Raw genomic sequence first — 27,611 nt, forward strand, 5'->3', positions numbered from 1 at the left:
GCAGTGGTGTGTGGACTGGACATCTCAGTCTCCACTCAGCCCTCGCTGTCAGCGGCCCTGGGCACTGAACCTCTCGGAGGTAGACCATGGAAGGCATGACCTTTGACCCTCAGAGAGACATGAGCTCGTGGGAACCACCTTTCAGACGCTGACTCGGCACCGCCGGAGCAGGGCAGAGAACCCACCAATCAGTAGAACTGGTGCCAGTGCCCAGCAGGCAAGGGGGGCACAACCCCACAGAAGCTGAGCCTCTGTCTCGGCAGATCAGCCTCTCCAAGCCCCCCAGGAGGAGCCCCCTCTCCTTCCCTGGGCTGAGCTGAGCCTGCCTCTCCAAGCCCTCTCTCCACCCCACCTTCCCAGGCTCCCAGGCTCAGCCTGGCTTTCAAGGCCATGAGGACCTGCCTGGCCAGCATCCTCACCAGCATCTTCACCCTGTGCCTAGGCAACTCCGGAGTCCTCGCCGCTCCTCAGATGTCCAGTACAATGCAGACCACTGGGCATTTGCACATGCTATTCCCCCTGGTCCAGAGACCTTCCATTCTACCACCCCTTGTCCCTGTCCCACTCCCATTTCAAAGCCAGCCCCAGGTTTCCTTCATCCGGACAACACCTGTGGAGAACAACAGATGTGTCCCCAAACTGCCCCAACCCCACCAGCGTGGCTTACACACCCCTCCCTGGACTCACCTGCACCCTGCCCTTTCACCCTGGATTTCACTCCTCTGGGCGTCTCCTTACCTCCTCGGTTGGGCTCTAGTCCTCTGAGGGCAGTGGTTCATGAGTGGGTCCTGGTACCCACACGGAGACCCTGGCATACAGTGGCATTCTAGTTAGTGAAACGGTTGAGTGGACATGACTCATTCTCCTCCACTTGCCTCGAGACCTGGACCCCACCCCATCCCTCTAAGCACAGATGTCAGTGGGGAGCCCAGGGAGGCTGTGGCTGGGTGGAGGCTCACATAACAGGGATCTTCCTCCCCACCTCCGAGGCCAGTCACTGAGGGGAGGAGAGGTCCCTGCCTGTGGTGGGCAGACCCTCGGGAGGGACCGGAGTCCCCTGGCCTTTTGGGCATCACCTGAAAGGAATGTGTGGCCCGATAAGGGGCCGCCTTTGTCTCATTTCCTGTTTGCTAGGACGTCCCGAACTTGGCTGCCTGGCGGCCAGCCCATCCTCAAGGAGTCAAGGCCAGTCAGTGGCCCTGGGGACCGGGAGGGGCGGGGACACCCACCAGGGAATGCGGGGGCTGCCGCTCACCATCGCCTTGGGCTGCAGCCGCCAGGACGCACTGCTGCTCCCACCGGAGCGGGGGAAAACCCTGTCCAGGGGCGGCTTGGCCAGCGGCGTGGCTGGAATTTTTCTACAAGGACCTTTGGCGGAAGCTGCAGACCCTTGGGGAGGAGAGGGTAGTAAGAGTGCAGCCAGGTTGGAGGCTGGGGGCCGGCCCTGCGGACCCTGGGGGAGTCAGCCCCGCCCTTCCTTAGTCCTTCCCCTGGCGAGGGAGCCCCAGCCCGCCCAGCCCTGGAGTGGGAGAGGGTTCGAGTGGGACTGTGGAGGGCTTAGCCTGCCCGAGTGACCTTGCCTGTCACCCTTGGTTCTCTGATGTTAACAACAGACGGACGTGTTGTTAGAAAGAACCTGGCAAACATCAAACCGCACCCCGCCCAGCCAAATAACTGGCCTTGAGCCGATCCATAAGAAACCCCAGGACCCTCGTCCCTGCTGGGCTGTGTCCTGAGCTAGTTCCTCCCTTCCTCCTTCGGGGCCTAGGGCAGTGATGGTGAACCTTTTGAGCTCGGCGTGTCAGCATTTTGAAAAACCCTAACTTAACTCTGGTGCCGTGTCACATATAGAAATTTTTTGATATTTGCAACCATAGTAAAACAAAGACTTATATTTCTGATATTTATTTTATATATTTAAATGCCATTTAACAAAGAAAAATCAACCAAAAAAATGAGTTCGCGTGTCACCTCTGACACGCGTGTCATAGGTTCGCCGTCACTGGCCTAGGGGATGGGCCATTAGACACGCCTGGGTTTGAACCCTGCTCTGTTCGCTCCACACTGGCGAGGTAATGCTGCCTCTCAGAGCCTTAGTGGGGATACCAGTACAGTTCTGGACACTGAAGAAGGGGGCCACGCCCTGACTGGTGTGGCTCAGTGGTAAAGCATAGGCCCGTACACCGGAGGGTCGAGGGTTCAATTCCCAGTCAAAACCCCAGTCAGGGGCCTGTGTGGGAGGCAACCAACCGATGTGTCTCACATTCATGTCCTCCCCCTTCCGCTCTCTCTCTCTAAAAAAAAAAAAAAAAAAAAAAAAAAAAAAAAAATCAATGGGAAAAATATCCTTGGGTGAGGATGAACAACAACAAAAAATAAGAAAATAAATAAAAATAGAGGAAGGGGGCTACGTCCTGAGAAATTCACTAGGTGATTTCGTGATTGTGCGATCACAGAGCCCCCTTACAGAAGCCGGCGTGGTCTAGCCTGGTGCACGCCTGGGCGATATGGGGCAGCCTATTGCTCTAGGCCACAGACCTGTACAGCGCGTTGCTGCGCAAAACAACACGAGATTGGATCAAGCCCAAAAGAAAATGGTGCAATCGAGAGACCCGGTAAATGAGACGAGGCTCCTTTAACACAGCGACTGTTTGCCAGCAAACACTGCTACGCGTTGAAAGAGTACACTTTAAAGTAAGGCTAAAAAGCACAGTGTAGCAAACACATGAAGCAGCAGCATCGTCCTTTATTATCCTCATCAAGTATTACGTACCGTATGCGATTCTATATGCACACTTTCACAGGAGTGACAGTGCGGTCGGTTTATTTACAGCAGCATCACCACAAACCCGTTACGGCAGCGATGACGCCGGGACAGCTGTGCCATCCCTCGGTGGTAGGAGCTGTTCGGCTCCACTGTAATTGATGGGACCACCGTCACGTATGCGGCCGTTGGTGACCGGGACCTCGGGAGGCGGCGCGTGACTGTACGCACCTCCCGGAGTTGTTGGGAGGATTGCACGAGACACAGCACGCTGAGCATTTAGCTCCGTGCTTGGAACGCAGGGGCTCGGTGACTGGTAGCAGCTCTCATCATTCTCAGGGGATGGGACGGGTTTGATAACATAAAGGCTAAACATTTGTTGAGTGTTTAGCCACAATGCCACCACATTGCTCTGGCTGCTTTACATATAATACCTCCTTCAACACTAGAAACAACCCATTTCCTTATTTTGCAGACAAGGAATGGAAGCATAGACGAGCCTAAAATTTATTTGAGGCGGATTCAAACCCAGACCCTCTCCATCCTCATACAAATCAGCTCTGTACAAACAGTGGTTGGTTGGTAGTGATAGCTCAGTGTCTTTTCCAAGTCCTTTCTGTGCTTGGAAAACTCTTATTTATCCTACAAAACCCAGCTCAAATGTCCCTTTTCTGGAAAGCCTTTTCTGGCAACAATCCTCTGGACCTCCAGAAACTTCAGCGTGTATCCCGGGCACTGAGGGAGTATCTGTTGACAACTTTCCCACCCCCACCCCCAAAGGAATGGGGCAGGAATTTTTTTCTTAGCCTCATCCTTTCTACCCACCAAATGTTCTGCTTGGGCATTCACTCTGGTCTCCTGTGGGGCTCTGCAGGGTCCCAGGGCACCTGACTCTAGTTTCCCAGGAGCTGCTAAGTCACATCACTTCAAGAGTGCTGATGCCTCACATCTTCCTGGTGTCTTGCCAGGCCCCATCCTTGCCTGGTGCCCATTAAGGGAAAGGAATTCATGCCTACTGAGCCTGCAGTGGGCCAGGCCCTGGGCTGGGTTCTTCATGCACTTTAGCTCATTTGATCCTATACACATCCCTGTGAGAAAGTATATCGTTAGACACCAGTGCCAACCAGCAAGGAGACTGTCAGAATCCAGATGGTGAGCAGGGCTCCTGGACCCGGACACAGCTGGAATCAGAGTCACAAATTATCCCAGGACCGCCAACTTTCTCCTGCCTTTCTCTCTACAGCAGTGGTTCTCAGCCTTCTGGCCCTTTAAATACAGTTCCTCATGTTGTGACCCAACCATAAAATTATTTTCGTTGCTGCTTCATAACTGTAATGTTGCTACTGTTATGAGTCGTAATGTAAATATCTGATATGCAGGATGGTCTTAGGCGACCCCTATGAAAGGGTCGTTCGACCGCCAAAGGGGTCGCGACCCACAGGTTGAGAACCACTGCTCTACAGACTAACTCTGCCCTGAGGAAGGACGTGTGGCCTCCTGAGCGTCTCAGCACACAGCCATGTTCTCAGTTCTGATTCAAAACAAAACTGGACAGAACGGGGGGGGGGGGGGGGGGGGGGGAGGGGGGCGGGGGTTCCTGATTGGCCTGTCCCTAATTAGGTGTGCGCCCTTGTCATGGAAGCCATGACAGCCCTTGCTGAATTGGTGTTTGGGGGCAGGGGGGTCCCCAAAGAAGGAGAGGGCCGCTATTCCAGGGGGAAGAAGGAATATTGAACAGATGACAGAAATAGGCCCACAGCAGATCAAGGCTCAGGAATGCTGTGACTCTGGGGGGGGGGGGGGGGGCGGGGGCTAACACAGACCACATTGCCTTCCACTGAATTTGTGGATTAAACCAGAGAGATACCCTTTACAGGCCAAAGAGTGGGGGATTCTTCCTCAGCGTCTCCCTGAGGATTCACTTTGGAGCTCTAGGAGGTAACTTCTCTGGAATTCCATCCAGGCAGGGAGAACTCTGTGGCTCTGACACTGACACCCAAGGCAGTCTTCCCACGAAAAGCGAAGCCGGCAGACACAGGAGCTGTTCGCTGGGAGCCGGGAGGAATGAGAGAATGAATGGGTGCACGCGGGCAGGGCCTCGCGGTGCTGTCCACCGTGGCAGCAGGGCCCCCTGGTGGCTGACGCCCTCACCTGCCTTGGCCCGTAGAAGCCGTGGAGAGAAGGGGCCTGTGCAGTCCCAGAGCCCAGCAGCTGCTGTAGACTGTGTGTCTTACATACATTCCTGGCGAGTCCTCAGAACGGCTCCGTGAGGCCCGGACACTGGCCCAGGGGACAAAGCAGGAAGGGGCAGAACTGGTTGGAGCTCTCAGTCTGTGGAATCCAGAGGCCGGCTCGTGGCCATGGCCCCCACCTCGCACTCCCCACCCCGATGCTGTGCCCCAGCCTGGCCAGGAGAGGGCCACAGTTTGGCATTAACGTTTCCCGCACCTGTGACACTGTCCTTCACACTGTCCTTCGCTCATGCCTCCATTCAGGCTCCATGGCTTCCCCCGCCCCCACCCCCAGCTCCCTCCCACCCGCCCCATACACACACCTCCCTTGGAAAGCCTTCATCCCAGAGCCAGACAGAGCCAGGCCCAAATTCCAGCCCCAGTGGACTCCCCGAAGCCCCCTTCCCACTCTGAACTCAGCGTCCCGGCCTGCAAAATGAGGAGTGATCTGTTACCTCTGCAAGCCCTAGAGTCTGACTGAGGATTTCCCCAAGAACGAGGAAATCAGGGAAACGAGCCAGGCACAGGAAAAGAATCGGTACCTAATGAATCAGAGCAGAGATGTGCAGCGCCACCTTAAAGGGCCAGGCTCACTCTGGGTCCTGCAGAAGGCGAGGGGCACCAGGTGAAAGTGTTGACCCATCTGAAGTGGTAAGCATCCTCGGACAAAGGTGAGTCCCCAGGACCCCAGGCTGCCGAGTTTGTCCAGAGAGAGTCAGCTCTGGCCTTCGGACCGGTGGCCACGCTGAGCCTGTGCTGAGACGGGCCAGGGGGTGTCCGGCAGCTGGCTGGTGCTCTAGAGGAATTGGCTGCCTTGGCCTGGCGCCCCGAGCACAGGTCTCTGCCATCTGCTTCCGTTGTCGCTGAGATAAGGCCGACAGAGGAGTGAGCCAGCAGAGTGTGAACAGGAAGTGGTGGCCTGTGCCCAGCATGCATGGGCGAGTGCACATTTGCCTAAAGGCATTCAGCATCCATGACTTTTAAACACACGATGCCAGCCTGCATCGCTCAGGATCCCAACAGGAAACAGATGGCAGGCTCTAATGAGAATTGGGGCAGAGTTTACTTTCAAAAGGATGAATGACAAAGCTGGGTGTAGGGAGTCACCAGAGAGCGCGCAGTGCTCTGGGCCAGCAGCAGCCTGGCTTTCACTCTCCTGGCTGCAGGCGGAGGGGGAGAGGGGACTGAGCTGGGGGAGAGGCCTGGAGAGCAGCAGAGGCCTCACGGTGAAGGAACAGGGATTAAATGCTCCAACCTCACTCTCCTCCCTCACTCTCATCTCCTGCCCGGCTCCCTGTTGACTGAACCCCACATGGACTATGGCTGTAGACGTTTTAATCTGTTTTTGCGGGTCTTGTGTAACAGCAATGTAACCCTTACCAATACACTCAAAAGGAAACATCGGCCAAGAAGCTGGGATAAGCATGAACTTATATTTGTTTATTTTGGTGAAACATATAAAGCAAATGTGGCAGAGTTGTAAGGAGAAAGTCACAAATCTATAAACAAAGTGAGAAGTTTTCATTAAAAGTCCTTAAGACCAGGTAGCAAATCAATCAATCAAGTTACCCATTGTTTTCAAGTTCAATGTGAAAAGTAGAACATTTCAAAAATTACCACGCGTGGCCATTAAGGAAGCCTACATTTTTCACAGAATCAGTATCGTTCAGTCACATTCTCTAATCCCAACATAGTAAAATTAGAGACCAACAATAAAAAGTTGGCCAAGGAAATTCAATATGTTTGTGAACTTAAAAAACTCATTTCTAAAACATTATCATGAAAACGGTAAGATATATAAAACTGAATAATAATAGGCTAAAGTGGAACTGAGAGGAAAAATTGTAGCCTTAAAAGCATTTATTAGAAACAGGAAGGATTGGCAACAAATGAACCCAGCCTCCAACTCAAGACTTGAGGAAGAGACCATCAAAAAACTCAGAGAGTAGAAGAAAGCAAGTAATAAAGACAACGCAGAAAGTAATGACACAGAAAGCAACGAAAAGTTGAACGAATTCTTTTTAAAGCCTTAATAAAATAAAGAAATCACTAGCACATAATGCACAATATTGGGAACAAAAAATAAAGATAGGACTAGAGATGCAACCAAACTTTTTTAAAAAAAATCACCAACTCAGCCAGTGTTGCTCAGTGGTTGAGCATCAACCTATGAACCAGGAGGTCATGGTCAGGTTTTAAAAATTAAAACAAAACAAAAACACACAAAATAAGATTTAGGAATAACATTTTAAATGCTAGCAATCACCAAAGAAGTAAATGGGCTGCTTTCACCAGCTCACAGATACCAGCATGCACGAAAACACACAATCCAGCTGCATGCTGTTCGTGAGAGACACACATAAAACAAAAATATGGAAATCCTGAAAGTACAGTTCTGAAACGGGATACCCTCGGTATGGCAGACACTGTCCATTGCCTGACCGACAGCACGACCCAAGCCTTTTGCCCTTTGCCACAGAATCCTGGTGTTTTTTCCAGGCCGTAGGCAGAACTCTGTGGGCCCCGGAGGAGTGGACTTCCCCAAGTCCCAGCTTATTTCTTGTAACATAAAAGCACCAGCCCCAAAGGATGGCTCGGGATGTGGTCAAAGCTGCTCGTGGAATCTTGCACACCAAGGAGAGGACGGGTGCCTGCTGGGGGCTGATGGGTAAGCAGGCAGAGTCCGGACAAATGGGCTGAAGTGCTTATGAGGCCCAGGGCAGGAGTGATCTGGAGGCTCAGGGCCCACCTCCAATCTCTTCCCATTCTGGCTCCATCCCACACAGTGAGGGACCTCCATGTACGCCCAATCTAGGAGGAGGCAGGACATACTGGACAGTAAACAAATCTGCCTTCTGCTCCGGAGGGAGACACTGTATGTTCTGAAGATAGCTGACATACAAACATCCTTGAAGGGATTGTGGGGGGTGGGGGGTTGGGAGAAAGGAAAAGAAAAAGTCCAATTCAAAAGGGCAGTTAGAGTCCATAAATGCAGCAGACCTGAGAAATGTGTCTCTTCACGTGAATCCTCTCGATAGTTTTACTAGTTCTTCTGTAGAATCTCTTCAACTTTCTAGGTAGACAGTCACATGGTCTACAAATATAGGAAGGCCATTTTGTTTCTTTCTTTTCAATGGCTTAAGCCATTTCTTTCTTTTTTCTTCTCGCACAGGCTAGGACATCCAGAACATCTTTGAACGGAACCAGGGATAGTGAACATCTCTTTAGGTTTCTCTGACTTTAAAAGGAATGCTTTTAGTTTTTACCATTAAGTGGGATGTTTACTATAGGTTTGAGAAAGAAACCCTTTGTCATATATCACCTTAAGGAAGTTCCCTCCTGTCCCTCGTTTGCCTAGAATTTTTATCAACTGCTTAATTTTACCAAGTGCTTTTTTCCCCCATCTGTTTTATATGATCACAGCATTTTTGTGTCTTTTCATCTGTTACTGTTGAGACTTAACATGACAATTTTCTAATGTGGAAATACCCTTGCATTCCTGGAGTAAATCCAACTCGGTCATGATGTATTTTTAAAAATATATTGCTGCCCTGACCAGTTTGGCTCAGTGGATAGAGCGTTGGCCTGTGGACTGAAGGGTCCCAGGTTCGATTCCGAACAAGGGCATGTACCTTGGTTGCGGCACGTCCCCAGTAGGGGGTGTACAGGAAGCAGCAATCGATGGTTCTCTCTCATCGATGTTTCTAACTCTCTAGCCCTCTCCCTTCCTCTCTTTAAAAATCAATAAAATATATATATGTATATATATATATATATATGTATGTATTTAATTTGATAATAGTATTATTTAAACCTACGTCCATAATTGAGAATGGCCCTAAGATCCTTCTGCCTCCATCTGTCCTTGTCTAGGTTGAGTGTTAAGTTCCTACCAGTCACAGAAAATGCAAGGGGTAGTTTCCCCTCTTTTTCTATTTTTTGGAACAGTTTATACACGACATGAACTGTCTGCTCGCTGATTATGTACCTGAGCCCTAGATACTTGCCTGTCATCGCCACATGCTACCACCAGTGGATGGGAGAGGCGTGACGGGGCCTGTGAGCCCACTGCATGTGAAATGGTCGGACCCTCCTCAGCAGTCGGTGATGCTGGGATGGAGGTCCCGTTACTGATCCTTTATTCTTACCCAGCTAAGGCCTCCCGCTTTACATCATCAGCAACAAAAGTGGTGTTTTGTCTTCCATAATTACTCTTTTACTTGATTTCTGAGCATGTCAGAATCAGACTGAGGAGGAGAAGGACTATTTAAAGGAGACCTCCTTGGAGGTCCAGGCTGGCAGGTACACAGAGAAAGCTCAGGCAATCGATTAGAGGGTAATTAACACAGTAATTAATTAAAGACATTCCCCAAAGCAGGGTACATGCACCACTGCCGTGGGTGATATTTAGTGGTAAATCAAAAACCTGTTGTTATCTTAAGAGTTACGTGTTTATTTTAATATAGATTAGAAAATATAACTATATAATTGCAAACAAGAGATATAAATACAATATCAAAGTTGCAACTTTACAGGCATAGTGTAAGGCTAGGATGGTCAATTTAAAGAAAAATAATACCATAAGTAAATATTAATACAGGTAATAAGAAGATATGATTTAAAAAAAACGAGACAGAGGCATGAGAATAACCACAGTTTGGAAAATATTCAAACAAAGGCCTGTGTAGTGAATAACAAAGCAGCGTCTGCCACCAACTCTCCCCTGCAAACTCACAGACCGAGAAGACACAGGGACGTGGAGAGATTAAAAAATGAGAGAGGAATACATTCTAAAGAAATTGAGTGATTTTCTCAAAAGGACCAGGTGTCTATTCAGGGTGCTGGTGTCTAGAGTAAATCCCTCCCTATCTTGGCCCAGGGTGGGACCCGAGGCACCTGCTTGCCTGTCTGCACCCCTTTCTCTGCCTCCAGCAAAGCCTGCTGGTTGATCTCCCCATTCGATAGGCCTAGCGACACATTAAAGACACTGTCAGGCATGCAAAGATTCAGAAAGCGTTCCTTCCCTGCACTCCCTTCTACAATGTTATTTGAAAATATACTCCAGCAAAACAGAGGCAAAACCCAAGAAAGAGAGAGAGAACAGATTCAGGAAACACTGGAATGAACCCAGGAGTGCAATGAATAGAAATGCCAGAGGTTCATAAAACCATCAGTCAAAATTAGAACAGGAAGTCAGAGGGTTTGGAGAAGAACCGCTTGAAGGAGAAAATGGGCTTCATTCAACAAATAATGTAATTAAGAAGCTGGAGGATTTTAATGACCTGGTTTAAAAGGCATATGTTTCTTTTCTCAAGAAGAAGAGAGAAAAGCAGTTAGAAACTCCCAGGGAACAAAAAGTTGTATAAAAAAAGTCATGCTCCAAATATGAAGCAAATTAAAATTTAACATGACTCTGAGTGTCTGAGGGACTGTAGGGAAATACATTTGAACTTGAAGCCTGGAGCATTTCCCTTTAAGCAGCACTTAAACCATAAGATACAGTTTCTTCTCCATGGGGCTCAGGATGCCAGTTAGCTCTGCAGAGAACAATGTTTATATAATCATAGCATTTTAAAAAAATAATTAATTAATTATTATTATTTTTTTTTTTAGAGAGAGGAGGGAGGGAGGAGAGATCAATGGGCTGCCTCCTGCACGCCCCCTACTGGGGATGGAGCCTGCAAGCCAGGCATGTGCCCTGACTGGGAATCAAACTGGCAACCTTTCCATGCAAGGGACTGGACGACACCCAACCAACTGAGCTACACTGGCCAGGGCCATAATCATAATATTTTATAAACATTTATCTTTATTGTTGAAAGTATTACAGATGTCCCCCTTTTTCCCCATTGGCCACTTTCACCCTGCACCCGCCCCGCCCAGGCCTTCACCACAATATTGTCTGTGTCCGTGGGTTATGCATATATGCATCATAATTTTTAAAAAAGAGCCCTTTATTGATTTTCAAGCTTTGAAACTCAGAGATAGACAACACACAAAATCGGGATATTTTAATTATGGCTATAGCACAAAATGCAAACGAAATGGTTTATTGAGAAGAGCTAGGGCTCTGGCCACGCTCGGCTCTCCAGGGCTAGGTTCGGCTCTCCGAGGCTCCGAGGCTAGGCTAGACTCTGCGGCTAGATCAGTCTCTAACGACGTCACGCTGCACATTGACAAGTCACACGCTTCGTTCTTGGGTTGGCAACTTACAGGGTCTGAGCACCAAACTGGCCGCAGGGAATAGGCTGCCAGGGCCTGGCCCTCACTCAGGTCTCCAAGTGAGATCTTTGTCCTATTGAAGGTTCTCCTCAAATGTCTGGTGATCCAGGTCATAGTTAGAAACCCACCCGTCACACACACACACACACACACACACACACACACACACACACCACCCCTCCCAGGAAAACCAGGCCTCTCTTTCTTTTCCTTCCTATTTCAAAATAACCACACCACATCATTGTTTATTACTAATATTACTTATTATTTTATGACTTAGATCTTTAGCAGCCTCTTACACCATATATGGGCTCAAGTTAAAGATAATATCAAATGACAAGATAAGCAGAAGGATGTCTGACACAGCCCTGATTCTTCCCATGATGGCCACTCTAATTTTTTAAAAATATTAAATGATTTTAAAAATGGCACATGTATGCAGGTGTGAATCTCTGTGTGGCTGCTGCCCAGCACCTGCTGTTTGCACGGACCCTTACACAACGCGATATGGCAAAGGCTCCTGTGGGTCTTATATCCAGGGAAATGAGGCGCACAGAGGCTGTATAAGAGTCCTACGGCTGCTGTGACAGATCGTCACAAGCTGAGTGGCTTCAAACAACATACATTTTCTTCTCTTACATTTCTGGAGTTTCGAAGTCCAAAATGAGTCTTGTGAGGCTAAACTCAAGACATCGGCAGAGCTGCATTCCTTCTGGAGGCTGCGGGGCAGAGCCTGTTCTTCGTCTTTTCCTCTTCGAGGAGACACCCACACCCCTCGGCGCATGTCCCCTTCCAGCGCTGGCGTCACTCCGACCTCTGCTTCTCCATCACGTCTTCTCTTCCTGCCTCTCCCACCTTCCTCCTGTAAGGACCCTTGTGATACAGTGGACCCTTCTGGATAGCCCAGGACAATCTCTCCATCTCAAGATTTTTAACTTGGTCACATCTGCGAGGTCATGTATCACATTCACAGGTTCCGGGGTGTAGGATGCGGTTATCTTTGGCGGCCACTGCCCAGCCTGTCACAGAGGTGAAGTGACGAGAGTATGATCACACAGCAGGAAGTGGCGGAGCCAGGAGTCTAACTCCAGCCTCCATCTAACACTAGAGCTAACAGCCAGGGAGGCTGAATGGATTTCCCTTCGGGTTCACATGCACTATTATTGTTGGCCCCCATCCCAACCGGCCCCCTCCCTGCCCCCTGCCCTGACTTCACAGGCTCTTATCCTGATGCATTTCATACCCACCCCAGCCGTTTGCATACATAGGGTCTACCCCCCAACAAGCAGGCCCCAACTTTGCAGCCCAGCTGCCAGTGTTTGTTGAATGACTATCTGAGCGATGCACAGGCAGAAGACCGCTGTCTCAGTCCCTTCCCTCTTGCTCCTGCCCGGGGCTTACAGATGCTGTCAAGCTTGCAAAGCCACCAGGACGCCAGGCTCTGGGCCCCAAGCCCCCAGTTCTCTCAGTAGATGCTGGTCCCCTTCAAGCCACCCAAACCCTGAAAGAGGGCCAGGCTACCCCAAGGAGAAGAGGCACAAAGGTTGAGCACCAGGTCTGCAGAGGGAGGACATGGGGTCCTGGGTCCCTCCCATGGACACGGCCCTTTGCCAGGAACTCGGGAGGTGTGTGTGTAGTGGGGGGGGGGGGGGGGGGCAAGGACCAAAAAGCCCCCGCTGCCTCAGTGGCCTCCTAGACTCAGCCCTCAGAATCCCCATTCCCGGCCCACAGCCCGGTCACTGCTGGCCCTCCCTCATCCGACCCCACCCCACACGTCTGCTTGTTTTCTGATCTCTGTTCTTCTGAAAAGCACCTCTGCCCTGCCCGCAGAGCTCCCAGGCACATCCCAGGCCCGTGGCAGCATGGCAAGTTGAAAACCCAATTACATTTCAATTACTCTAGTCCTAGCCAGACAGAGGTTACCGTAAGTCACGCTGGAATTGGAAGGGACAGGGGATAGCACCTGGGGCCAGGGCCGGGGCTGACACTCCAAGATGGATGTGACAGGGATCTGTGGCTCCGAGGCTCGGGATTAGATCAACAAGAGGTCATGTGGTTACCGGGTGACAGACAGCTCCGGCAAAGCAACGGCTTCAGGCCACCGTCCGGGGCGGAGGAAGTGTCAGGGCTGAGTGCCCAGCCTGCAGGTGGAGGACAGGAGGTCCCTGGCTCTCTCCCATGGACGCGACATTTTGCCAGGAGCTCCCAGAGGCCGGTGCTATTGGGCCCAAGGACCAAAACATCCAGCTCCTCGTGGGTCTCCCATCGCAGCACTGGCCCCCACGCAGGCCCCGGGTCTTCTCTGAGCACACACCCGGGTCTCTCCCTCTTGCCCCTCTGGGCCGAATGTCTGGCCCATCTCACCCTCAGGCCAAGGCTGAGGGAGCCACAGTCAGGACCAGAGGGGCCTGGGGACCCAGAGTCCCCTGCCTGGCCAGGGTCTGATAGGGGAGGAAGAGAGATCTGCTGCCTCCGGGCAGGAAAAGTCACTCAGGATCCCTTGTCCTGGGAACAGCCACCTGCGGGTGCCAAGGGGTGCCGAAGGGGGTTGCAATTGGGATCCCTCTTAAAGCAAGATGGGACTGTTCTGTGGGTGAGAGGGTGGATTCTCAGCCATGACTCCTTCCTCACACAGACACCTGCACCCCTATGTATAATGATTTTGGGGACTTGGGGAGCCCCTTGCTCACCCCAGCCCAGGGAGCCTGTATTGTGGAGTTCTGAACAAGGGCTGGTTCTAGGCCTGGGCTGTGCTGGGCTCGGCTGGCGCCCTCCGCCCACGCAGACACGCGGCTCTGCACCTTCCACGACGCAGCTGGTCGTTTCCCGCAGTGCCCTGCGCGCTCTGCCTCCCCTCCCCCATGCACTGCAGCCCCTCCCCAACCCCTACATCGCGAACAGTCCAGCTCGAGATCGGGGGAGGGTGATGTGGGGGGATGAGATGAGTCATCCCTGTGGGGGCAGACATATTAAGTTCCACATACGCAGGCTCACAGAGCCATGGACACAAAGGCATGCCCACACTCACATCCCCACTCCAGGGAGAACACCGGGAGGCCAAAGCGAGTCAAAGCCACAATTGCACATCCAGACACACAGAGACAGACACCTGCACACACACACACACACACACACACACACACACACGTCCCTCATAGACACAAACACCAAAGCACCAATACACAGAGACCCACCCAGACACATCCCACCCAGGGCGACACCCGGTCATCAACCCAGAGCCTGTCCCTACCCACATGCACACTCAGAGAGACACAAACACACATGCGGGATTCCCCTGACACACACTCACAGCCCTTACTTAAATACAGACACTCAAATACACACATGTAGGGGCAGGCGCAAGAGCTGGGACATGGACACACACGCATACACACACACGCACACGCACACACGCTATTCCTCTCTTGTGTCCCTCACCCGTTCCCTTACCTCTGCCAGCACCTCAGGCGGCAGGGCAGAGCTTTGCAACCAGAGGGCTGTATGACCCACCACCCACTGTGCGCCCGTGCCTGCCCAGGACAGAGTCTGCCTCAGGGTCGCCTTCACCCCTCCCTGCTGCTCTGGGGAGGCGAAGGGCTGGACCGGCCCCTGTGCTGCCCCAGCTCTCCTCACTCACTCACGGCTCCAGAGCCTTTGAAAAGGGGCTTTGGCTACAACAGGGAAGATGGAGGCTACATCTCAGGCATCACCTCCCAGGAGGGAAGGGTGTCTCCAAGGTGAGAGAGGAGGGTGGGGCTGCTGTGTTAGGAAGGTCATTTCCTAAGGCCGGGGGTGGGGGGCGAGGGGGGCGGGGAGGGGCCAAGGTGACTGCCTGATGCCCTGGACGTCGCCCTTCAGCTGCCTGTGTTTCCTGGGAGGCCTGACCCCGTGGGCCTCCTCACAGCTCTCTTCACACCACAGGGGACTCGCCAGGCTGCGAGTCGGCCTGCCTCCAGCCAGCCCCGCACTCTGTGTGGTGACGAGGGCAGACCTGGAGAGAAGCTTGACTCTCAGCTGCGCCTCTGCTGTGTGGCCTGGGCTGAACCGTGTCAGTGCCGTGTTCTCACCTGTGAAATGGGGACAGTAACAACTGCCTCGCTGGATTGATCACATGAGATCATGCGTGGCCAGGGCTAGATCAATGGCAGCTGAATTATTGACGCCCGTTGCCTGGCACGATGCTTAGCAAATGTTTGTTGACACAACCAGCCCCTCTGACTCCCCACTTTCCGCCTCCACCTCCCATCTCTGTCTTGGGAGGAGGAGCGTAGGTGTGAACAGAAAGGATTGGGGGTCAGATAGAAGTGGGGCTGGGAGATGGGCACAGGGCCTCTCGCATCGCTGGGGGCTAGCAGCTCCCGCCGCAGCCAGGGCTGGGCTGGGGGCGGTGCAGGCTTCCTGCTCACCCTGTGACCCACCTGTGCCGCCTCCTCCTCAGCTAGGTGAGGCAGCCAGGAGAGGTGGAGCTGGGGTTCCTTCTGCACTGTGACTCTCCCAAGCTGCCCAGGCAGGGCCGCCGGCACACAGTAGGAGCGCTCTGAATGCGTGCGTGGGGAATGGGCGGAGGCAGAAATGTTGAATGAAGGCGAAAGGTATGAATGAACGGATGGACGCATGAATGGGGGCGGATGGCCGCGTGAAGTGGGAGGTGAGGAGGCCCGAGCATCTCCCTCCGCCCTCCGGGTCTCGAGGCTGGGAGACAAGAAGAGAAGCCCGGTGGGGGCTCCCCTCCCCGCCCTGCCCCTCCCGCCCCGGCCACCTCTCCCGGCGGCGTGCAGCCCAGCGGAGCCCGCGCCAGCCACAGCCCGCTGTGGAGCACAGCACCCCCAGGAACCCAGCCTTCGGCGCAGGGAGGTGAAGTCCCCACTGCCAGGTCCGGGGATCAGCAACCGAGGACGCCCGGGTCCCGGAGCCAACAGGTGCGGGGCGTGGGAGACCCCCAGACCCAGGGTGGGGGTTCCAAACAGCTCTCGGCAGAAGCCAGGGTCTGGGGGCGGGGAACAGCCTGGGGCTGGGAAGCTGAGACCCCAGCAGGCTTCCTCCTGCAAAACCCCTAAAGCGCTGCCCCCCTTCGCCCCACCCTGCAGCCCCTCACAGCTCCCGAGGTGCAGGGAGGTCCTGCTCAGGGAGTGGGTCCGCCGATGTTCGGTGGGGATGTGAAGGAGCTCCCTCCCCCTCTCCCAGGGGTCTCCAGGGCCCCGCAACCTCCCTCACAAGTCCGGGGTCCTCCCTGCTCAGTCTCGGAGAAGGAGGGTCTGAGCCAGAGAGGAGGGGCGGGGAGCGAGGCCGGATTTATGAATGGAGGGAGCGTCCTGCGCGCCGGCCCCCAGCGACCCCTGGCGGCCGCCGGGGCGCATAGCGGCCTCGGGGAGTCAAGAGGGGCTCTCTCCCCACTTCCAGAGAGGTCTCCAGCTCTCCCTGCACCCCTGCTCCACCGTGTGTGTGTGTGTGTGTGTGTGTGTGTGTGTGTGTGTGTGTGTGTTTCTCCACCGGGAGGGTCTGGCAGGTGTAGTGGGCGGGGCCTGGGTCTCTAAAGCCTCCCTTGACCTTTTATTTTTCCAACCAAAAATTCAGGCCTGTGAACTGTTCAGGGGAGAATACTTGCAACCGGATGGCTTCGTCTCTCAAATCTGTGGTTTGGTGGATTCAGACAGACCTGGCCTAGTAGCTTTGTGACCTTGAGCGAGGGGCTCACCCTCTCTGAGCTTCTACCTCCTCCTGTCAAAGCAGGGCTCTCTAATAATGGGGAAGCCGTTCCGCGCCTGCTTCTGGGTAAAGCACTGGGCATGCTTTAGAGCTCATTGCTCCCACTGCAGTCCCGTGAGGTAGGTGTGGTCATTACTCCACTGAATAGATGGGGAAACCGAGGCTGGACGGAGCCAGGTCTGTCCCTCTTCACTATACCCCATAGCACAGAACTTAGAGAATTAAGAGGGAGTTTATATGCAAATTGCCTGGCACATTCCCTAATGTTTCCTTTCTTCCTCGCTCCCTCCCTTCCTTCAGATCTGGGGCTGGGACCCCAAAAGACCTGGGTGCAGGGCTCCGGGTTCCCAGAGGGAAGTGGGCTGAGGCCTGTGGAGACCATGATGGACCTCGGCCGCAGCGGCTTCTGAGCTCATGGAGCCCTCGGCCACCCCGGGGGCCCAGTTGGGGGTCCCCACTGGCAGCAGGGAACCATCCCCGGTGCCTCCTGACTATGAAGATGAGTTTCTCAGCTATTTGTGGCGCGATTACCTGTTCCCGAAGCAGTACGAGTGGGTGCTCATCGCCGCCTACGTGGCTGTGTTCCTCGTGGCCCTGGTGGGCAACACACTGGGTAGGTCCATGCGTCCCTGTGGTGCTGCGGGATTCCCCTGGGGACTGGCAGGAGTCCTGGGCCCGGCTCCTCTCCTCTTCACCCCAGCCTCTGCCTCGGTGCGGGGTAGTGTGGGGGGGGGGGGGGGCGGGGGGCGGCTCGCTGATGGGCTGCAAGCAGGGATGGGCATAGCTCTGCCTTCCGCTTCCCTCATTCCGCCCACCCCGCAGTCTGCCTGGCCGTGTGGCGCAACCACCACATGAGGACCGTCACCAACTACTTCATCGTCAACCTGTCCCTGGCGGACGTGCTGGTGACGGCCATCTGCCTGCCGGCCAGCCTGCTGGTGGACATCACCGAGTCCTGGCTCTTCGGCCATGCCCTCTGCAAGGTCATCCCTTACCTGCAGGTGAGCTCTGCCCAGTGACCCTCATCATCTGTCACACCAAGTACAGAAACCATGGCCTTCCTGAAGTCTCGGGGACCCTCACACTTGCCTTTCGGACGGGACACCGTCGCTCAGCACATGGGTGGTGTCATTCTCTACTGTCAGCAAGAGCAGGCTATCAGCCCGACACTGGAGGACACAGCCCCAGCCCCACCTACTCCTACAGAGACCCCCACACACAGCCCCAGCCCCACCTACTCCTACAGAGACCCCCACACACAGCCCCAGCCCCACCTACTCCTACAGAGACCCCCCCCACACACACAGCCCCAGCCCCACCTACTCCTACAGAGACCCCCACACACAGCCCCAGCCCCACCTACTCCTACAGAGACCCCCACACACAGCCCCAGCCCCACCTACTCCTACAGAGACCCCCACACACAGCCCCAGCCCCACATACTGCTACAGAGACTCCCACACACAGCCCCGGCCCCACATATTCCTACAGAGACCCACACACACAGCCCCGGCCCCACCTACTCCTACAGAGACCCCCGCACACAGCCCCAGCCCCACATACTCCTACAGAGTCCCCCACACACAGCCCCAGCCCCACCTACTCCTACAGAGACCCCCACACACAGCCCCACCTACTCCTACAGAGATCCCCACACTCAGCCCCAGCCCCACCTACTCCTACAGAGACCCCCACACACAGCCCCAGTCCCACCTACTCCTACAGAGACCCCCACACACAGCCCCAGCCCCACCTACTCCTACAGAGACCCCCACACACAGCCCCACCTACTCCTACAGAGACCCCCACACACAGCCCCACCTACTCCTACAGAGACCCCCACACACAGCCCCAGCCCCACCTACTCCTACAGAGACCCCCACACACAGCCTCAGCCCCACCTACTCCTACAGAGACCCCCACACACAGCCCCGGCCCCACACACTCCTACAGAGACCCCCACACACACAGCCCCACCTACTCCTACAGAGACCCCCACACACAGCCCCACCTACTCCTACAGAGACCCCCACACACAGCCCCAGCCCAACCTACTCCTACAGAGACCCCCACACACAGCCCCACCTACTCCTACAGAGACCTCCACACACAGCCCCAGCCCCACCTACTCCTACAGAGACCCACACACACAGCCCCACCTACTCCTACAGAGACCCCCACACAGAGCCCCGGCCCCACATACTCCTACAGAGACCCCCACACACAGCCCCAGCCCCACACACTCCTACAGAGACCCCCACACACAGCCCCGGCCCCACACACTCCTACAGAGACCCACACACACAGCCCCAGCCCCACACACTCCTACAGAGACCTCCACACACAGCCCCGGCCCCACACACTCCTACAGAGACCCCCACACACAGCCCTGGCCCCACCTACTCCTACAGAGACCCCCACACACAGCCCCAGCCCCACCTACTCCTACAGAGACCCTCACACACAGCCCCAGCCCCACCTACTCCTACAGAGACCCCCACACACAGCCCCAGCCCCACCTACTCCTACAGTGACCCCCACACACAGCCCCAGCCCCACATACTCCTACAGAGACCCCCACACACAGCCCCAGCCCCACATACTCCTACAGAGACCCCCACACGCAGCCCCAGCCCCACACACTCCTACAGAGATCCCCACACTCAGCCCCAGCCCCACCTACTCCTACAGAGACCCCCACACACAGCCCCAGCCCCACATACTCCTACAGAGACCCACACACACAGCCCCACCTACTCCTACAGAGACCCCCACACAGCCCCAGCCCCAAACACTCCTACAGAGACCCCCATACACAGTCCCAGCCCCACACACTCCTACAAAGACCCACTCACACAGCCCCAGCCCCACATACTCCTAGAGAGACCCCCACACAGCCCCAGCCCCACCTACTCCTACAGAGACCCCCACACACAGCCCCAGCCCCACCTACTCCTACAGAGACCCCCACACACAGCCCCAGCCCCACCTACTCCTACAGAGACCCCCACACACAGCCCCAGCCCCACCTACTCCTACAGAGACCCCCACACACAGCCCCAGCCCCACCTACTCCTACAGAGACCCCCACACACAGCCCCAGCCCCACATACTCCTACAGAGACCCCCACACACAGCCCCAGCCCCACATACTCCTACAGAGACCCCCACACGCAGCCCCAGCCCCACACACTCCTACAGAGATCCCCACACTCAGCCCCAGCCCCACCTACTCCTACAGAGACCCCCACACACAGCCCCAGCCCCACATACTCCTACAGAGACCCCCACACGCAGCCCCAGCCCCACACACTCCTACAGAGATCCCCACACTCAGCCCCAGCCCCACCTACTCCTACAGAGACCCCCACACACAGCCCCAGCCCCACATACTCCTACAGAGACCCACACACACAGCCCCACCTACTCCTACAGAGACCCCCACACAGCCCCAGCCCCAAACACTCCTACAGAGACCCCCATACACAGCCCCAGCCCCACACACTCCTACAAAGACCCACTCACACAGCCCCAGCCCCACATACTCCTAGAGAGACCCCCACACAGCCCCAGCCCCACCTACTCCTACAGAGACCCCCACACACAGCCCCAGCCCCACCTACTCCTACAGAGACCCCCACACACAGCCCCAGCCCCACCTACTCCTACAGAGACCCCCACACACAGCCCCAGCCCCACCTACTCCTACAGAGACCCCCACACACAGCCCCAGCCCCACCTACTCCTACAGAGACCCCCACACACAGCCCCAGCCCCACCTACTCCTACAGAGACCCCCACACACAGCCCCAGCCCCACATACTCCTACAGAGACCCCCACACGCAGCCCCAGCCCCACACACTCCTACAGAGACCCCCACACACAGCCCCAGCCCCACATACTCCTACAGAGACCCCCACACACAGCCCCAGCCCCACCTACTCCTACAGAGACCCCCACACACAGCCCCAGCCCCACCTACTCCTACAGAGACCCCCACACACAGCCCCAGCCCCACCTACTCCTACAGAGACCCCCACACACAGCCCCAGCCCCACCTACTCCTACAGAGACCCCCACACACAGCCCCAGCCCCACCTACTCCTACAGAGCCCCCCACACACAGCCCCAGCCCCACCTACTCCTACAGAGACCCCCACACACAGCCCCAGCCCCACCTACTCCTACAGAGACCCCCACACACAGCCCCACCCCCACATACTCCTACAGAGACCCCCACACACAGCCCCAGCCCCACATACTCCTACAGAGACCCCCACACGCAGCCCCAGCCCCACACACTCCTACAGAGACCCCCACACACAGCCCCAGCCCCACATACTCCTACAGAGACCCCCACACACAGCCCCGGCCCCACTTACTCCTACAGAGACCCCCAAGCCCCCCACACAGGCACAGACACAGACTGCCATGTGTGGACACATGCAGGGACCACCTACTCTGTGCCAAGTCTCGAGCTAGACATTTTCTATCCGTGATTGCGTTTCTTTCCATGAGAATCCTGCCAGGCGAGTGGTATATTCCCACTTCGCAGGTGAGGCTCAGAGAGGGTGCGTGATTTGCCCAAATCTCACAAGCCAGTGAGTGGTGGAGCCAGGAGGTGCCCTGCACCTGGGCTGTGAGCCCCTCACCCACTCCCCATCTCTGGGGGGGGCCCAAGAGGACTGACAGGGTGTCTCCACGGTGCAGGCCGTGTCTGTGTCGGTGGCAGTGCTAACCCTCAGCTTCATCGCCCTGGACCGCTGGTATGCCATCTGCCACCCCCTGTTGTTCAAGAGCACGGCCCGGCGTGCCCGTGGCTCCATCCTGGGCATCTGGGCTGTGTCGCTGGCTGTCATGGTGCCCCAGGCTGCCGTCATGGAATGCAGCAGTGTGCTGCCCGAGCTCGCCAACCGCACCCGGCTCTTCTCTGTCTGCGATGAACGCTGGGCAGGTAACGGGGGTAGCCTTGGGCAGGCACTCCTGAAGGGGGCACCTCTGGGGCACATCCCCTGTGGCAGGCAGCTGCCAGGGAACCCGGGGGGGAGGTCTCTGAGAGGACACTTTAGAGCATACATGTACCGAGGATACCTTCAGGGTGGGTACCTCCTCTGTAAAGACATCTGCTAGGGGCCCCTCAGGATGGACACCCTCAGGTTGGGCAACTCCAGGGTCCCTCTGCCAAGGTGCCCTCGTGGGGCCCAGCTGCTTGCTTTGGCCGTCGCCACAGTCAGGTGGCATTGCTACGCAGGGCAGGCTGGGGCCCAACCTTTGCATCTCTTGGCCCCTGCAGATGACCTCTATGCCAAGATCTACCACAGTTGCTTCTTCATTGTCACCTACCTGGCCCCGCTGGGCCTCATGGCCATGGCGTATTTCCAGATCTTCCGCAAGCTCTGGGGTCGCCAGGTGAGGCCCACTCTGGTGTCACTGCCTGGGCTGGGAGGGGATAGGGCGCTGGCCTAAGGGAATAGACAGTCCTCTGCCTTCAGAACATGCCATCCTGGCTGCAACCAGAGAGAGGAAAGGCCCAGGGACTTTCAAACGCAAGGCTGAAGTGGTAGAGCTGACCCTGGAGCTGAACAGGAATGAACACCTTCCAGTATCAGGAGCTTCCACTGACTGTCCCATGCACTTCCAGCCAGTCTTGGATCCTCTTAACCACCGTATACTACCCCCAACTTAATAGGAAAAAGCAGACTCAGAGGCAAAGCGGCTTCCCCAAACCCCTCAGCCAGGGAGGGGAAGGCCAGGCACTCAGTCCGAGATCAGTGGGGTCCAGTGCTCAGTTCAATGCCACAACAGTAGCACCTCTGTGTCATTTGCCAAATCATGCACTTTGCTCACAATGTCTTCACAACCGTCTAACCAAAGCAGCAATAGTACCACTTTACAGACGCTGAGTAGTGGCAGCCAGCTTGTCACAGCCAATGAGTGGCAGGGACTTTCTGGGCCCAGGGCCTGCCTTCTTTCCTCTATTACAAACTGACCCACAGCAGGTTTGGGGGGGGGGGGGGGTGCTCAGAGGCCCCCTGGCACCAGCAGGAGTGAGTCCTGGGCCAGTGTCTGGGCAGTGAGAGCATGCAGGCCAGAGCATGACCAGCCTTCCGTCCACCAACACATGCCACCTACTCCTCACAGCCGCCAGTCAAGAGGGCAGCAGTCGCTCTCTCATCTCACAGACAGGAAAGCCAAGGCTCGGGAAAGGACAGTGCGCTGAGCAAGGTCGCATAGCTCAGGAATGGCTGAGCGGCCCTAGGCCCCATTTCCTGCACTCTGGCCGCATGCCCTCTGCGGGGAGCTTCAGGTGTCTAGTGGTGGGAGGGGCTTCGAGGGCATCTGTGGCCGCTCCAGGAGCCTGGACCACGATAGGCGTATGGGCGCCGACCTAGGCTGGGACCTGTGCTCTGAGGCCAGGCCAGTCCATGCTGTGCCCTGGCTCAGCCTTGCCGAGGCTTCCCCACAGGCAGGCATGGCCAGGAGGAGGCAAGACCCACCTGCACCCCACTCCCACAGATGGAGGAGGTGACCCCTTGAGGATGGATGGGAGGATGTTGCCTAGGGTCCCCTGCCTCATCTGTAACCAAGGGCCAATAATATCTTCCCCAAAAGCCTAATTGGGGTGGCCTCCCCATGAGCCGATGGGAAATGAAAGCAGGTGTTCACACTCAGTCCAGAGTGTTGATCTCTGTTATGAATGTTAGGTTCCTTCCTATTGCAAGGGTTTGTTCCCTTCGCCCACCTCCACCTGCCCCAGGGTCCAGCCCGAAGCAGAGCCCAGCAAAGGGCCTGACCTCCGAGGAGCTCCTCCCACCACCGCTGTCTCTGTGTGTGCTGGACAGATCCCAGGCACCACATCGGCCCTGGTGAGGAACTGGAAGCGGCCCTCAGACCAGTCGGAGGAGCAGGGGCAGGGCCTGGGCGCAGAGCCCCCACCGCGGGCCCGGGCCTTCCTGGCTGAGGTGAAGCAGATGCGCGCTCGGAGGAAGACAGCCAAGATGCTGATGGTGGTGCTGCTGGTCTTTGCCCTCTGCTACCTGCCCATCAGTGTCCTCAATGTCCTTAAGAGGTGAGAGCACTTGGGGAGAGGTTAGGGGTGAGGAGATGGTTATGGGGTCAGAGGAAGGCGCTGTCTTTGCTTTGGAAAAAGACCTGGCTTAACCCCAAAGCTATGATATTACCTTGGGGCAGGTCATTTCTTGGAGCCTCAGTCTCCTCATATGTAACATGTGATAGTAACAGTCCTGGCCTCCTAGGGCTACTGTGAAAATTCTTTCATCCACTCACTCACTCACTCATCAAATGGTAGGGCTGGGAACACAGCAAACAGTGCACGGTACAGAACCCCTGCCTTCTCGGAGGCCACATCCCATGGGAGAGAGAAATAAATATGCATTATAATGCCAGGCAGTGACAACTGCTACGAAGAAAAAAATATGGAGAGTGGATAGAGAGTGGTGGTGACAGGGGCTGGCGGTTTTATTTTTTAATCTTTTTAAAAAATAGCATATGTTTTTAAAAGAAGACCTCTCTGAGGAAGTGACATTTGGCAGAGACCTGAAGGGAGGGATGGCACGCTGAGCGGAGGGAGCACAGGGGCATGGCGAGCGAGAGGCCTCGGGGTGCAGGGAAAGAACACAGACTATTTGACATGAGACATCTCAGTGAGAGTTAGTGCGTGGCCACTTCCTGGCTGAGTGATCTTGGGCCAGTCCCTTGACTTCCCTGTTTGAAAAATGGCGTGTCTATGACTCATCAGGTGGCTGTGAGGATGGATGAGAATATGGATGGGGAGACCCAGGGGGTCAGATAGCCGGTGACTGAGCAGATGTGCCCTGGTGCCTGCCCGTAGGTCCACTCCAGTCATACTCTGTGCTCAAGAACCCAAAACTGTGGTCACGACCCCAGACCCAGAGGCCCAGGAAAGGGGTGGATGGAAGGGGCAGCGGGAACTCCTGTACTTTATCGCCCTGTAGCTTAGGAGCATAAACACATACACACGTCTGCCCCATTTCTGACTCCTCCCCTCGGTCCTAGGGTGTTCGGGATGTTCCACCAAGCCAGCGACCGAGAAGCCGTCTATGCCTGCTTCACCTTCTCCCACTGGCTGGTGTACGCCAACAGCGCGGCCAACCCCATCATCTACAACTTCCTCAGTGGTGAGTGGGCTGGGGAGGCAGAGTGGCCAGGGCAGCAACAGTCCCCAGGGCAATAGCCTCCCCATCCTCAATCCAGACCAAATAAAGGATGGCAGGGGAGGGAGGTCCATACCTACTCCTTCCTGGGAATCATGACCCTGCTCTGGTCACTCCCACTCAGGGAGAGGACTTAACCCCGGAAGTCCTGGTCTGAGTGGGAGACCGGCCACAGTCCCAACCGTGGCCAAAGGAAGCTGACCAGCACCCAGGGTCTAGTTTTGCAGATTATGCAGACGAGTGAGTGGGTGGGGAGGGCAGTAGTAGGACAGCTCGTCTCCACCCCCACCAGGTGTGTGCACAGCAGGACCTCCAATCAGCCTGGTCACAGGCTCCAGAGGGAAGCAGGCCTGTGGGAGGAGGGCCTGAGGGATGGCTGCGTAATCAAGGCATCATCGGGTCTCAGGGCATCACCAGAGGGCTTCCCCATGCCCAGCTAGACACACACTGGCAGAGGGGCCAGAATTTGGGGGGGGGGGGCCCTATCCCTGGATCCACCCTCCTCCAGCACCAGTCCTCCTGCTCCCCACTCTGGAAATCCAGGCCTCCTGGTCCCCAACCCCAACCTGGGCCTCCTCTCTCCTGTCCCACACTTCCCATGCCCTCCACCTCCATTTCCACACAGTCCCCCAGCCCAGCAAAAGGGTGACTCACCCGACCCCTGACTTACGGCCTAAAGAACTGGTCCAGATGACTGTTCAGGCCTGGACACAAACAATCTTCCAAAAAAGGTTGAAAGGGACCTGGGGTCAATATAATAACCCTCATGAGACTCAAGAATTACTCAACAAAGGCTGGCCAGGTGGTCTCTAGCTCAGAGAGAACAGAGAGATGCATGCTGCAGCAGGCACAGTGCATTCCTTTTGGTTACACTGACTGAGCGCCTACTGTGTGCTAGGCAGGCCCTCTGCTGGGCACTGGAGAGGCTGGCGGGACGCTGAAACATGATCAAGGTTTCAGTTCCGGATAAAATCTGTTTCCCTGGTGCCCTTGCTGAACAAGGTGGCTGTGGTAGTCCCTCCTTCCCCACTCACTCTTCCCATTTAGACAAAGGGCTTTCGCGTTAGAACCAGGGCCAACGGCTAGCTGGTGACTTTGGGCAGGCCTGCACCTCTGTGTCTCATCTATGAAGTGAGGATAAAGGACCCCAGGCTCCCAGGGTGCTGAGGAACCAGCACAATGCCTGGTGTGAGGGCTGCTGCTGCTGTCATCTTCATTACCAGGGGACAGAGATGGGAAAGCCTCCGTGAGCCCTGAGCCCCTCCACCTGCGCGCCCAGGAGGGCAGAGATGATCTGAGGCCCCTGAGCCAGACACCATGTTTACACAGTTAGAGCGGGCTCAGAGCCAGAGCGCAGTCAAGGAATCAGATAAAAACTGCATTTCTCATTGGGAACCTGCTCCCGGCCTCTGTTCTCTCTCCCTGGCAGTGATGAGGTGGCTCTGGGGCTCTCTCCATCCCACTCTACCCTTCCCTCCCACCCCCTCACAGGCAGCTTGGCTTGAGCTGCGTGCGTGTCCCTGGGCCCAAGGCCCCTTCCTGCTGCATCCGTCTCCTGATGGCTGTGTCTTCTGTCTCCCAACCAAGGCAAATTCCGGGAGCAGTTCAAAGCTGCCTTCTCCTGCTGCCTGCCCCGCCTGGGTCCCTGCGGCTCTCTGAGGACCCCCAGCCCCCGCTCCTCTGCCAGGCACAAGTCCTTGTCCTTGCAGAGCCGATGTTCCGTCTCCAAAGTCTCAGAGCACGTGGTGGTCACCAGCGTCACCACGGTGCTGCCCTGAGCGAGGCTACCCTGTGGCTCCAGGGGGTGCAACCCATTCTCTGCCTGGACTGCTCCTCTGGCTCCTGGGGGACCAGCCCTGACTGCTATGGACGCAGTGCGAGGCCAGGGCTCCGGTCCTGGTTTTCGACCTGTTTGACTCTGAGCAGTAACACCCCTTCTCTGAGCTGTGTCCTCTAAACAGGATTGATGTGAGGATTAAGCATGCTCAAGAAAGTGGAAAGCTCTCTGTAAATTGTAGTGTCGTGGACAAGATCATCATTGTATTCCTCACTCGGCTGCCCCTCACAGTACCATCGATCCTCATCATCCTTCCAGAGCTTGGCCTTCTTCCCAAAGACCGCTCTCCTCCCTGACTACAGGCCTTCCCTAGAGCCTGCTGGGAGGGCCCCGCAACCTTTCCATCAGCCCAGTGACTCCCTAAGCCCAGGCTGCACTCGGCCAGCCCTGTCCGCTGCCCGCCTGAACAAACCGGGCCCAGCCCTGCCCTGTGGGAACACAGCCCCACCTTCACCAGGTGCCGCGTGCACACACCACAGACTGGATCCTTCGGCTTTGTGGTGTGACAAAACGCTCTCCATGTGACCATTTGGCGTGGAGGCCAGCAGCCCAAAGCAATTGTAATTAAAAGCCTGGCACTGAATGTTCCCTTTCCTTGTCATTGCACAAAATCTGTGCCTCTTAAGTTAAAAGCAAGGAAGGTGGGAAAGTCGGG

At 55.7% G+C, this 27,611-nt stretch overlaps 1 protein-coding gene across 1 annotated transcript; it reads left to right on the plus strand.

The window, feature by feature from the left end:
- The first annotated feature begins 17,337 nt into the window (after nucleotides 1-17,337).
- Nucleotides 17,338-26,897, plus strand: HCRTR1 (hypocretin receptor 1). The gene is made up of 7 exons (XM_070404592.1): nucleotides 17,338-17,536; nucleotides 17,746-17,924; nucleotides 21,635-21,878; nucleotides 22,218-22,333; nucleotides 23,767-23,993; nucleotides 24,962-25,083; nucleotides 26,707-26,897. Exons 1-7 carry the CDS (start codon nucleotides 17,338-17,340, stop codon nucleotides 26,895-26,897), a joined length of 1,278 nt encoding a protein of 425 aa, XP_070260693.1.
- The last annotated feature ends 714 nt before the right edge of the window (nucleotides 26,898-27,611 follow it).

Source organism: Myotis yumanensis, unplaced genomic scaffold (assembly GCF_028538775.1).
Source record: "Myotis yumanensis isolate MYYU_CA2020_CCGP unplaced genomic scaffold, mMyoYum1.0.hap1 SCAF_2, whole genome shotgun sequence".
Lineage (NCBI taxonomy): Eukaryota > Metazoa > Chordata > Mammalia > Chiroptera > Vespertilionidae > Myotis > Myotis yumanensis.